The following is a 14,417-nucleotide window of genomic DNA, read 5'->3' on the forward strand; positions in this document are numbered from 1 at the left end:
TCTTCTAAGAATCGCCCTTGCTTAACTTGTATTGTACAAAAGTAATTTACAGCCCTGTTTCTGTGTGCAAAATGTGGATCGGATTGTTTTATTATCATATCACTTTCATCTTGAGCACTGCGCAGTCATCACTCAACGATTTATATATACACTTGCTGCTGAGAACACAATTAGAATTTTTGGAAATGAAAAGGCCTCATCTGAATTCTAATCATGATAAAAATGGTGTATTCATATCTGCCCAGGGCCTGCATATGTGATACAGACCTGTGAGATAATGACCTCATAGACCTCTGTAGTTGTTCACAGCGCGCATAGGAAGTGCTTCTATGCGTCTACGCTTGTCACTTCTGGAGCAGAATGACGTCGACACTGAGCTGCCTGATGTCTCCTCCTGCGTGCAGCAGGACTGCTTTAAAGTTTGAGGATCCAGTCTGGCGTGTTGGAAATATTCACAAGGTGAGGAATCTGTAGGCAAAGGAGTATCCACCAGAAAGAGCGTTACCGAAGGCAACTAACTGGTTTGTTATGTTTTCCTGCTGTTGTATATTATCTAATTCTGGGTGGTGCACTCCGCTTGCAGAGTTTCCGTACTCCACGGAGCTCGCAGAGTTCCTAAAAACTCTGCACCGTGGAACGTAGCGAGGTTTTTCTCCACGCTCGCGCTCTTCAACGTCATATACTGGAGCGAGGAAAATCCACCTCCTGATGAGATTTTTCCTTGCTCGCGTTTGCCAAGGTCTAGTTGGCGAGCAAAATCAACTTCCTGGCGAGATTCCTAGCCGGATTTCTCAATGCGAGTGGTCGTGCCAGGTCACAACCACTCACGTTGAGAAACCTTCCTTCGCATTAACAAAGCTGCAGCTCGAGTAGAAGCAGCTGCACCCGCTTGCGCTACACAAGGTGCCATTCACGATTAATTTTACAGGGCGGGACAAACAATCGGAGATCAAAATCACCACGAACGGCATGACCCTAACGCACTCCTCTGCTCGTAGAACTCTGCGTAGAGCGGCGGAGTTTTTTTGACACTTCGCAGACTTCTTCATTGAGGATCACCACCTAGGCTTAATCTTATCATGAAAATCTAGATTTCAGTCATATGTTAAGAAACAAGGGTGAATAGAAACCTTTTGGGTGGAGAAAATTTAAGACACTAATATTGTGAATTTTTTGGAATTAGTTGATTTTTGCACGAACTAACACTTCTCTGTGTAAAATAAAGACCTTGGGATTTTTTAAACTTTCAGATACTCAAATTGTGGATTTTGTTGCAATTAAAACATTTTCGAGGCCTGAAATTTCTTTGCAGGTTGCAAGCGGGCAGCCTAAGTTATCCTGCAAATGTTTCTTGATTAATCCTATTGCAACTACAATATGTGCTCTCTCATGTAAAGTCAGGTTGTTAGAAGCTTTTCTGCAACTCAAGATATGACTTACTTTTCACCTGGTTTGGATGCATTTCTTATGTTTAGTGAGATTTCCTTTCTGAGTATAACGTTTCTGGCTTTCCCCTCCTGTATAAGGCTTTAGTCCAGTGTGAATTATCTCGTGTTAAGTGACATTGTATTCGTGATTAAACCTTATCTGACATTCAGAACACACATAAGGCTTTTTTCTCCCATGTGAGTTCGCTCATGACAAGTGAGAAGTAATTTGTAAACAAAACTTTGCTTGCATTTCAAGCACTCATAAGGTTTTTCCCCAGAGTGGGATCTCTCATGAAGCATAACACTGTCTTTGAGATTCAAGCTTTTATGGCATAAGGATTTTCTCCAGTGTGGAGTTTCTCATGGTGAGATAGCGTTTTTCTTTGCAGCTTTTCTGGCATTCAGAGCACTCATAAGGTTTTCAGCAGTATGGAGTCGCTTATGGTTAGTGAGGCTGTGCTATTAAATAGGACTTTCTGGCATTCACAGCGTTGGTAATGTTTTTCCCCTCTGTGCGTCTGCTCATGTAGAGTGAGACTGAGTATAAAATTGATGCTTTTCTGGCATTCGGAGCACTGAATTATTTTGATGGTGTGTTTTCTTATGGCGCTTGTACCCATCTCTACCGCTGAATCTTTTCTGACCTTTAGAGCACTCATAATTTTATTCACCAGTGTGGATTCTCACATGTTCAGTGAGATGAGATTTTTGGCTGAAACATTTTTGGCATTCAGAGCACTGATAAGGTTTTTCCCCAGTGTGGATTCTTATATGGTAAGTGAGACTGCTTTTTTCACTGAAACATTTCTGGCATTCAGAGCACTGATAAGGTTTTTCCCCAGTGTGGGTTCTTAAATGATGAGTGAGACTGTTTTTTCCAATGAAACATTTGTGGCATTCAGAGCACTGATAAGGTTTTTCCCCAGTGTGGGTTCTTATATGTTGAGTGAGACTTCTTTTTTGAATGAAACATATCTGGCATTCAGAGCACTGATAAGGTTTTTCCCCAGTGTGGGTTCTTATATGATGAATGAGACTGTTTTTTTGACTGAAACATCTGTGGCATTCAGAGCACTGATAAGGTTTTTCCCCAGTGTGGGTTCTTATATGATAAATGAGATTGCTTTTTTCACTGAAACATTTGTCGCATTCAGTGCACTGATAACGTTTTACCCAAGTGTGGGTCCTCGTATGTTTAGTGAGTCTCATTTTGTCACTGAAACATCTCTGGCATTCAGAGCACTGATAAGATTTTTCCCCAGGGTGGGTTATTGTATGTTGAGAAAGACTTATTTTGTCTCGGAAATATTTCTGGCATTCAGAGCACTGATAAGGTTTTTCCCCAGCGTGGGTTATTATATGCAGCATGAGATGTCTTTTTTCACTGAAACATTTCTGGCATTCAGAGCACTGATAAGGTTTTTCCCCAGTGTGGGTTTTTATATGCAGCATGAGATGTCTTTTTTCACTGAAACATTTCTGGCATTCAGAGCACTGATAAGGTTTTTCCCCAGTGTGGGTTTTTATATGCAGCGTGAGATGTCTTTTTTCACTGAAACATTTCTGGCATTCAGAGCACTGATAAGGTTTTTCCCCAGTGTGGGTTCTTGTATGCCGAGTGAGACAGCTTTTTTGACTGAAACAATTGTCGCATTCAGTGCACTGATAACGGTTTTCCCCAGTGTGGATCTTTATATGCCGTGTGAGACTACTTTTTATACTGAAACATTTCTGGCATTCAGAGCACTGATAAGGTTGTTCCACAGAATGGCTTATTGCATGTCGAGAAAGACTTTGTTTGTTACAAAACCTTTCCTGGCATTCAGAGCACTGATAAGGTTTTTCCCCAGTGTGGAATCTCAAATGTGCAGTTAGAAGTGATTTACGGTTGAAATGTTTTGGGCATTCAGAGCACTGATAAGGGTTTTCTCCAGAGTGGATTCTTGCATGTTCAGTGAGTTTGCTTTTGCAACTGAAATATTTCTGGCATTCAGAGCACTGAAAAGGTTTATCCCCAGTGTGGGCTCTTCTATGCTGAGTGAAACTGTTTTTGTCAAAGAAACATTTCTGGCAATCCGTGCATTGATAAGGTTTATCCCCAGTGTGGGTTATTCTATGCCGAGTGAGACTGTTTTTGTAAATGAAACATTTCTGGCATTCAGAGCACTGGTAAGGTTTTTCGCCAGAGTGGGTTATTAAATGTCGAGAAAGACTTTGTTTGTTACAAAACCTTTCCTGGCATTCAGAGCACTGATAAGGGTTTTCCCCAGAGTGAATTCTCATATGTTCAGTGAAATAAGATTTACGGTTGAAACTTTTTTGGCATTCAGCGCACTGGTAAAGTTTTTCCACAGAGTGGGTTAATGCATGTCGATATAGACTTGGTTTGATACTAAACCTTTTCTGGCATTCAGAGCACTGATAAGGTTTTTCCCCAGTGTGGATTCTCATATGCTCAGTGAGATAAGATTTACGCCTGAAACTTTTTTGGCATACATTGCACTGAGAGTGGATTCCCCCAGTGTGCATTCTGTCAAATTCTGTGAAATAAGATTTATGCCTGTATCTTTTTTGGCACAAGTAACTTTTTGCCCCAACTTCGATTATTTTGCCTCGATTGAGGCGGGTTTGAACAATGAATTTGTTCTCACAGTCTGTGTTTTTATAAGGTGTATTCCTAGAGTTAATATATCGTTTTCTCTTGCTTATATGCCATGGTAAGAGTGAACCTGATTTTAGAGTCGGGCTTGTTTAGATAATTTTCAGCATTTATCTCTAAAAGAAATTGTGTGTAATCTTCTTAACACTTGAATTGAGCAAAATATGTCTGAAGCAGCCATGTAACACCTGTCAAAATGTTTCTAGCAGATAATAGTCTTTAGGTAATAGCCTCTCCGGCAGCAACTTATTTTGTGACTGAAGTTTTTCTCAAATCTATTTGTATAGGTTCTTAGCAATGCAGTAATAAGGTGTTAGTCTGATATTTAATAATTAAACTGATAAGTACCTTTTTACACTGACGTAATGGCAGTAACTGAGGGAGTTAGAACGTGCACAGTACTATTGTGGATCATTAGTCGCAGAATATCAGTTCCTTTTACCCTTTCTATGTTTGGTGTAAGGTTAAGGTTTGTAGTTCTGAAGACGAGGATTTCTTTACATTAGCTATAGCGCAACGGTGCTCCTTTAATCCATTTTTATATTTAACAGTTTTACATAGCACAACAGATAATGTTGAGGTGATTACATAGAATTACAGTACACCACACAATAAAAAGGAAACAATTTGAGATGGTCATGAACACAATAAAGTGGTGAATTTTTAAGGTTTTTGCAAGAGTGAGCAGAGTGGGTCAAGGTGTTATATCCCGAGGCAGATAGTCTCAAACTTGCGTAACTGGTTAAAAACGGTTGTTGAACAAAGGTGATTTTCCAATCTTTTGGTTGTTAACGTGTCAGCTTCGGAGTCTTCTTTCAGCGTCTTTTCTTTGATGGTATCTAGAAGAAACCTTTAGTTGTAACTTTCTTTTATGCAGTGTGTGCTTCCTCTCTGGAATTACATGATGCTTTAGATGAACGTTATTCTGTCATGCTGCGGCAATTTGTCTTTCTGATAATATTTCAGATGAGGATGCTGAAGTGATTTTTCTACATTATTTCTGATGCTGTGTGCACAGATATGGCTTTGCTCTGGGTTAATGAAATGCAAAATTAAAGACTTCACTTACAGGTATAGTACTTTCCTCGCCACACTTAGATTTTTGGAAAATGTTTAAACGTAGAATGCTGGATGTCCTTCAGTTTTTCAAAATAATCCTTCTTATGGCACTGACATTCAATTGCTTAGTGCTAAATCTTGCTTTCTTCGTCCGTGATTTCAATCACCTATAGTATTAAAATTAAATAGTTAATACATGTACATTTCCAAAAATATAATTTACAAGCCAAATCAATTTTGAAAATGTTGAGCTGTTTTTCAGACATATAATGGTAGCATGAGAGTACTTGAATGTAGGAGTGAGGATTTGTAGAATTTTCAACATTCTATTAAGATCACAAAGGATACATGTCCCCTCTGGAGTTGTAACATAGAATCCCAAAGGCAGATATTAAAGTCATATGCACTACCACCAAACAGATATTAAAGAAATATATACTATTAATTAATTTGTATTGCAGATTTCTGGGACAGGAATGACTCTACCACGGAAAACAGGGGTTTTCCCCTACCCTGAGTTACCACCTACTTGTATCTGGTATCCTGACTTTTGAGTTTTGGCCTCTGCCTCAAGCAAATCTATTGTGTGCTGCGAGGACTATGCCTAGACCTATCCCTCAACTATGGTCCAGAGTGTGAATCAAGGGCAATGAAATTAAGGCGTACTTTCATGTGCTCATTTTATTCCACCTGATTATCAGTTGTTAGGTTTTTTTGCACCTGGATTTACTGGGTGCAGAAAATCAGGACACAATTTTTTTCCAGACAGAAAATTAGACTGAAAAGACGCATAAGACTCTGTGTGCAGCAGAAGCTGCCAAGACTTATGCTGTGTTTTTTTTACTAACTGGGGAAGCACACAATTCTTCACTCGGTTGGTGTTCACTGTCGTTGTCGGCCTGTGATTCTGTGTTGAGTGCAGAGCATATCGAGGATGCCGAGGGGCCAAGCCAAGCCGAGGAGGAGTTGACGAGGAAGGGGAGCGGAGCAGAGCCTGGGACGACTGCCCGGGTTGGTTTTGTGACCGGTTCCCGCACCCGAAGGTTTCTCCCGCTTCACCAGCGTCCTGTTATACGGGCACTTTAAGTTCTACGGATCTGCAGGAACGGCCGCTGCCGACACCGCGGTGCTAAGGCACTGCTGGTGCTGTGGTGCTGCTCGTGCGGCGGCCACTGCAGGGGTCAAAGGAGCCTTGGCCTGCGGTGCTGCTGGTGCAGCGGCTGCTGCAGGGCACAGAGGAGCACAGAGGGCACAGAGGATCCTTGGCCTGATACCTGATTTTACGTATATACCTAGCATTGAGCAGAGCAGAGCCAAGGAGTGGAGAGAAGTGTCTACATCTGCCGTCTGTAGTGGAATTGGCTCTGGATCCCGCTGAACGATTGCCAGCATTCTCCCTTGTATTCTTGACAGCGATAAATAGCAACGAACAAGCAATGAACAGTGAGTGGTGAGTGAAAAGTGGCAAGAGGTGTGTGGCGTGTGGCGAGTAGTTAAGGTTGATCGGTCAGTAAGTCGCTGAGCCATTGGAGTCTGTAATACAAAATCAGAGAAATTATGCAAAGGGGAAAGTGATATAGACTTTGACACTGTTTAAGCACCCCTCGGCCCCTGAATTACTCTGCATACCTAGACTACAGCGATACCTGAAGCCCGGATATTAATCAATAGATTGATTAATTAATTAATTAATTAAATAAGTAACCACCAGTACCGGCGGATTATGTACCGAGGTGTGCTTTGGGGGTGTTTTCCCCATGGAGGTGTTTGGAGGTGTTTTTGTCCTATCAAAGCACGCTTTGGTCTTGTCACGGGCCCGTTTGATTCTCTGAAAGAAGCAAGACTTCTTCACCTTAGAGGGTGTATTATGAGGTCAGGAAAGGAGCGGCCACCTTTCCCTCCTATCAAAAGGAAAAGAAAAATACAACAAACACTAATATTAGCTACGTTTAAAATAAACCAGGCAGGTGACATACAGTCCTTTAAATCATCTAAAGTCCATACATTTGGGAAAGTTGCCGTCAAAGTTTGATTTTATGAAAGATCCAACTGGTGCTATGCTAAGAAATTGTTGGTGGTAACCAGGTATAAATTCAGGCCCACAGCATGTATAAAGACAAGTAAATAACGTAAGTACAATAAGGTGCTACCAAGCAAGAAAGAAAGGTTACCAAACTTTCACACAATCCCAGAGTAAAACTTTGGGTATAACAGTTATTAAGGTTTCTCACTGAACACTCCAAAAATCAAAATTTTCGCTGTAGCAATTCATTTAGGGGTCAATATTTCCAATTGTCAATAAAGTTGGTGATATGCTAACTTTGCTAATAACCCATGTGATCTTCAAACTCCAAATAAACCACTGAGTAGAACAAATATTATATCCCCTAAGCAAGGAGTAAGTGAACCAGGCCACCCTGAGTCTGAAGCTGAAGTTGAACGAATGTCAAATTCAACTAAGGACCAAGTCAACCATTGGGGTAAAATAACAGACCTAGAGATATTAACTATTCCACTTACTGGTCGTTCACAAGAGGACCCAAAATGCACAAATCTACTGAGATACTCAGCAATTACTATCAACTAGGCAGCTAATGCCAATGGAAGTGCAAGTAAAAAATCAGAAAAGCAAACGGTATAGGGGAACCATCTAATGTGGGCCAAATAAATCAACCAGAACAAGAAGCTCCAAATGAACTAAATGGTGGGGTGAAAATCATAAGGGAAGCCAATACCCCACTGAAATCGAATAAATTCAGTTAAAAAACTGGACAGCTGAAATTTAATCAAAATAACGATCTCAAATTAATAAGGATGAATACAACAGCAACCCAGAAACTCTGCAGCATTGGAGTACTCCGTATCAAAAAGACGTTTTGAATAGTAGTCCACAATTCATTAATTCGTGACGAGGGGCATGATTTTCAAGGACCACAAAAAGAGGAGTATAAGGACCTATCATTCATAAATGGGCAACACCATAGCCCAGGTACTTAGGTACCAGGAAGTGGGAATGTGTGAGCAATTTGGGATTTATTCTTCAAAACCTCGCAATTAACTCTGGAAGCTTTAACATATCAGTCAAACAAAATGGAGGCCCAAATAGATCTCTTGAGCGCTATGGCATCCTCTGTTGCCGGTATTGAGCAGAAGATAACGCAAAATATTCTAATAGTAAGGGCACAATCTCAGCCAATATCTACGTATGTAGAGTTAGTTGTGCCCCACTAATTAACAAACTGTCTACCATTCCGGATATTTTAAAAACAATAATTGACGATGTAAAAGGGAATTTTCCTAATGTGGGAATTCAACCCATCAAGACCGACTGCCCCTCTAAAGATACAATAACATGTAAAGACAATACTGTTGTTGTTAAAGAAAAAATAGATGATAAAACAAAAGATCAAGAAGTGATAAACCTATGCTCGACACCATCAACAATGACAGACGCAGCTCCGGAAGTTCATCTATCAAAAAGACAGAGGAAAAAACAATGGAAAGCAAGAAACAAAGCTTCTAAAAGTATAAAAAAATACAAATGCATCAGATATAGTGAGTTTGAACACTGGAAATAACCATGACCAAATATCATATTATGAAGGTGAGGGTAAACAAATGTCTCCAAGAAAACCCTTTTACCCTCTATTTAATAAGGATCCATCAGAGGTACACGCAGTTATGAAAAATAAATGCTTAAACAAGCAAGCTGATAGTATAAAAATGATAGAGAATGGGAAAATTCAGTCCTTAGAAATGCTGCAAGTGGAGGAAAGTAATAAACAGGTGGAAAATAAGCCATCACAATTGGAAACAAATAGAGCAAAGAGGGAGAGTATCAGAGGGGATGAAACTAATAGAGATTTGTTAAAAACCTGGAAGGATATTAAATTACCACAAGATCTGGGAACCGAAACAAAGCAGTTACATAAACATCGACAATCATGGTCTCAAACTGTTAGTAATCATAATGGAAGGTTAATTGAGCAGGTGAAAATAGCCTGCAACAAATTAAATTAAATAGCCCAGATCAAAAAGAAGGAGTGGTGCAGGTAATTTTTACGCCGGAATATAAATCTAGGGGTAATAATGATATCTTGACTCGTGGGAACATATTAAAATTGTGTAATGCAGTGCCTTCATTACAGAAAAATAAATGTACCGACATAGAATCAATTGAATTCCTCACAATCAAGAATAATAATCGAGAATCTACATTAGTAATTTGGACATCTTCTACTGCCGCCAGCCTTATTATGCAAGAACATAATCTCTTTCAGGACTGGGGAATAAAAATAACAACTCCCCTGCAACCTTCCTATCCTAGCCCTTTTGTTTCAACAAAATAACAAAGTCATAACCAAATGAGAACCGAGAATAATAAGAAATACCCAATATTAAAAAACCCACAGGTATGACCAACGGGCATCTTTTAAAATCATTAGAGGAAAAAATAGCGGACCTATTATTTGACACTGTCAAATTAGGTTGGCTAACAGCAGCCCTCCATAATGTCAGGCAGGATTGACATCTACAATCTGAAGTTTCTTTAAGGGGGCCAACAATTATGAATGAAAGTGTCAGATTATGTTTGTGGAATATAAATGGTGTTCAAGCAAAGATTCAGAATAACCAACTAGCTACTTTGTGCTGTTTTCAAATCATTTGTTTACAAGAGACTTGGGCTTTAGTTCTTTTTAGATTGGAAGGGTATAGGGTTATTACTCATTAGCTAAGAGAAAAAGTAACTATGGCAGACCGTGTGGGGGGTTGGCTATTTTTATATCAACTGAGCAAAAAATGGAAAGTGAAATGGATGTCCCAAGTCAAAAGGATTATCTAATTGTCAAAATACGATACAAGGAACAAAATATAATTAAATCTCTTGTAGTAATCAACGTATATAATTACGAAGAACACTGGCGACCTATTTGATAATTATGATATTGCAGCAACTGGACAATGACACCCAACCTGAGATTATTATTACCGGTGATTATAACATGAATATGCTATGGTCTTACGATAGAGATGTTGAAATACAACGGCAAAATTACTTATGGTCAATTCCAAGTTTTTCATCAACAATGGGTATGAGGGAACAAAAGAATGAAAACATCGGCAAGACTCTTGTATAAGAATTAAAAACCATAGGTCTAAGAGTGCAAAATGGGCGATTTCCTCAAGATTCGCCAAAACCATGGACTTTTCAAGCAGGGGATCATAGTGCTAGAATAGATTATACCATAGCATGGTTCAATCTATTTCATAAAATTTTGTCTTATCGGATAGAGGGAATATATATAAACAACCACAATCAACAAATAATTGAGTTAAACCTAATTGGCCTAAGATTTGAAAACTATATGACACTTCCAGGAGAAATAACGACAGTAAATTATAAGAAACTTTATTGGTCAGATAACACCAAAGATTATATTACAAACGCTGCGCAGGTAATTGTGGATTTTCACTTCAAAGGAGATTATTCGAATGCTGTCGAAAAATGGTCTCTCTTCACAAAGCAATTAATTACCACAATCTCAATAATATGCTAATAAAGGTCAGTGGAGGAAAAAACCAGCATGTTCATTGGTGAAAATTTCGTTTGAAAGCCATCAATTAAAACAAGCATTTGCAATGCAATAGGTCTCGCATTAGGAAAGTTTGAGCTATTGGTATTGTAAATGACACATTTTTTATTTATGTTTTGCTTTTTAAAATAGCTAAATTAATAGCTTTGACATTTACAATGCCAATAGTTATAACTTTCGCAAATGTGACCCTCATAGCATTTGTAATGCAATATGTGTTGTATTTACGTGACTTACATGTATTGATATTACAAATAACAATGGCTTTTAATTTTTTTTCAATAATTAATACTTAAATAAAAGTTATTGTAATTTATAATGGCAATAGCTTAAAGTTTTGTAAACAACTTTTGTGAAGATTATGTTCAGTGTATTTTATTGTGACGAAAATCCAAGAACAGAAGTGAAATATTAACATCTTTTGTTACATTTGTAATAAAGCTTGAACCATTGAGAGAACATATTTGAACCAAGTGTTGTTTAATGGTTACACAGATTGATGCTGTGGTGGCGCTGAGTGATGTTGTGATGGCGAACGAGTGATGCTGTAGCGTTCAGTGATGCTGTGGTAGTGCATAGTGATGTTGTGGTGCCCCTGAGTGATGCTGTGGTGCCCCTGAGTGATGCTGTTGTGGTGCGGAGTGATGCTGTATGCTATGCTATGTTTTGTTTTGCTATCCTATGTTTTGTTTTGTTATGCTATGCTATGTTTTGCTATCCTATGCTTGGATGTCATTCATAGCACAATCTAACCGACCTGTGTCCCAGTATAATCCATCGCCAAGTGCGAAGCTTTGGAAGGGGTCTTTCAGTCGATTATGGTGAGATGCCTGTCGGATTTCACCTGGGATTTGTGCATGCGCAAAGCTACAAAAACACACATGCATCTCTGTTTTGAAAGTCCCAAAAAAAGTTGTTTATTTTACAAAATCTTGTGTTTCTCTCGCCCAGCACTCCTGCCAATCCGCATTCCTTCCCTTTCCGCTCTCCCTTAAGCCTCTCTTTGCCACCTGCTGGTCGCATTATATATGTTAACATTATATGGCAGCATGATTGTCGGGAACTCTGAAGCTGACTCCCATCATGAAACAATAGACTTAGCTATTGTTGTGTAATTGCATTTATATAGTGCCTACTGTCCTGAGGGGGCGTAGAAGCACTTTAAGGAGAGTAGCACGCTACAGGAAACCAAGGTTAGTATTTTTTGGATAGTGATTTTAGTGTGTCCTCAGAAGAAAGCCTTTGTTACGTTACCTAGTTTTGTGGTGGTATCACGTCGAGTTTGAAAGTATAGCTAGCGGGGGTGGGGTTCTCTCATTTTTAAATTTTTGGTGGGGTGTAGATGGTTTTAACCTTAGGGTCTCAGCCCAATGCGATGCCCCTTAAACCGTACGGGTTCGAACACAACCAAAAACAGTGATTCGTGGAAGCGTCAAAAACAGCGCTATAGGGGGGACACATTGCAGTAAGCGCTTTACTAGTTCACTTAACAAATATAGAGATTGACAGAACGCGGCTGGATGTGTGAGGGGCACAGAGAGGGAGGGAGGATGAATACACTGATGAGAGAGCGGCAGGGAGAGAGGCCAGGGATTGAGAGGGCCTGGTGGGGAGGAAGAGCAACAGACTGGGGGTGAAAGGGACGGATGCAAAGGGAGCAACAATAAAGAGTCAGGAGTATACAGATAGAGAAACCTAAGGGGAGAGTCCAGGAATATAGACATGAGAGAAAGTTTGAGAGCTCTTACAGAGGAGGAAAAGAAACAAGGGCCCTGTGAAAGCACATCATGAGGAAGAAGAGACAGTAAAAAGGAGAACAGACAAATTGACGGAAGGTAGAGAAAACAAGCCCTCGGCATTGCTGTGGCGGGGGAGGGGAGCGTTAGCCTTTGAAGTTGGAAGCGTCAAAAACAGCGCTATGGGGGGGGACACATTGCAGTAAGCACAGAGAGATGGGGAGCAAATGGGAGCGCGGCATTGCGCAGAAGGGGGCGGGGGTTGGTGGGGTGTAGATGGTTTTAACCTTAGGGTCTCAGCCCAATACGATGCCCCCTTAAACCATACGGGTTCGGACACAACCAAAAACAATGACTTGTGGAAGCGTCAAAAACAGCGCTATAGGGGGGGGACACATTGCAGTAAGCGCTTTACTAGTTCACTTAACAAATATAGAGACGCGCTTTCGGAAACCGACATCCACCTTGCTGACCTCTTGTTGTTCCTGCTGCACTGGCAGAGGTCGAGACCTAAAAACAATTGGAAGGAAAGCCGTTAAACAAGAGGCAAGTAAATGAGTGACTAGAACCCCAATAAACTGTAAGCAATGGGCTGATGCAAAGCACCATGCAAATAGTGCATTGTACACAACAGGTATTCATCTAAAGCTATCCAGCTGCCAAAGCTAAACACCACCTACTATAACTTGAATTAACTGCAAAGGTGTACATACGGCATTGCATTTTTGCGGTAAACAATTAGGTCAGTGGTCAGAGACAACAATGGAAGATAACTATTCTAGGCCACTCTTCACAGTAACGTTGTCTAAAAACAAATTAAATACAGAAAGAAGAACTCCGTCACAAAATACGCTGCACGTTCATTGTACGTGGGAAGAATGAAAATATGTAAAGTTCAGAAACAGCACAGAAAAGTTACCTGCAGGCTGAAATGTTTATGTAGTGGGCGTCCTAGCAAGCTAGAACACCGACAATTAGGATAGGTGATTGGGGTGAAGGCGGGAATCCGTTTGCAGCCTCAGGCGCTTGTCGGAGTTCACTCGCAGGCAGTTCACAGGTTTTGCAGCATCAAGCGTGCGGCTGACACGGTCCTTAAGAACTGCGTCCAAAAAAGCTTCTTAATTGCAGGGTTACAGGCGACTGGCAGGCCTGGAATGGGTCTTATATTAATGGAAACCCTTCATGAAGGCCAGTACTATGCATGTATTATCTGCGACGTACATTGCAGGTTTGTCCATTGAAAACAAAATAGCATCTCGGAAACCAGTTTTTTTTTAAAACACATGCAGTACCTGAGCGTGTCAAGAAATTCGACCTAATTAATAAGAAGCGTGGGCGAGAAGGGAGGAGGAATGCCGAGGAGCCAAGGACCCAGAAGGGGGAGGAGGGAAATGCGAGCAGACTTCAAAGGGATGGGCTGAAAGGGAGGGGAGAATGCACGGTGCGCATTCCAATGAAGTCTGGTGCGAGGCATGGGGGACGGGGGAGGGGGAGCAGGCATATGGGGTGTGAGTGAGGCCAAGCACGCGCCTGGGGAAGATTCACGCTCCAGTACACAACATGCATTGTGAGAAATCCGCTTGTTCAAGAGAGTCTGTTCTAACACAATAGTTTCGAGCAATAAATTACTCGACCTAAAAAGGACGTAACAGAATCTTGAGATTGGTAAAAAAGTTCAAAGTTAATTTAATTTACAGAGTAAAACTTAAAAAGATAAATAGAGGAGTAAGGAAAATGGTCTGGAAGGACAAAATGCAAGAAAAGCAAGAGTTGTGGGCAAAAGCTCTATATGTTTGCAAAAGGAGTAAGTCAAGAGGCTTCTGGATTCTATTAAACAAACTGAGTAGATCTAGTAGAAAATCTACTTCATCAACAGTAACTGAATCTGAATGGGTATCGTTCATAGATATGAATTTGAATCCTACTCCTAACATGGCTG

General features: G+C 40.3%; 1 protein-coding gene and 1 long non-coding RNA gene across 3 annotated transcripts in view; both read right to left on the bottom strand.

Annotated features, from left to right (window-relative positions):
* Positions 1 to 1,624: 1,624 nt before the first annotated feature.
* Positions 1,625 to 3,959, bottom strand: LOC144759822 (uncharacterized). The gene is made up of 2 exons (XM_078646503.1): positions 3,829 to 3,959; positions 1,625 to 3,744 (listed from the first exon to the last, which is right to left on the bottom strand). The coding sequence occupies exons 1-2, from the start codon at positions 3,957 to 3,959 to the stop codon at positions 2,094 to 2,096; spliced, it is 1,782 nt and encodes a 593-aa protein (XP_078502629.1). The 3' UTR covers positions 1,625 to 2,093.
* Positions 3,960 to 4,473: 514 nt separating this feature from the next.
* LOC144768216 (uncharacterized) overlaps positions 4,474 to 14,417 on the bottom strand; it is a 30,379-nt gene continuing 20,435 nt past the window's right edge. For both annotated transcript variants that reach the window (XR_013598501.1, XR_013598498.1), the window contains exon 3: positions 4,474 to 5,315. This is a non-coding gene — a long non-coding RNA (uncharacterized LOC144768216). The remainder of the gene's footprint in view (positions 5,316 to 14,417) is intronic.

The sequence above is a fragment of the Lissotriton helveticus genome, chromosome 1_1, assembly GCF_964261635.1.
Source record: "Lissotriton helveticus chromosome 1_1, aLisHel1.1, whole genome shotgun sequence".
Taxonomy (NCBI): Eukaryota; Metazoa; Chordata; class Amphibia; order Caudata; family Salamandridae; genus Lissotriton; species Lissotriton helveticus.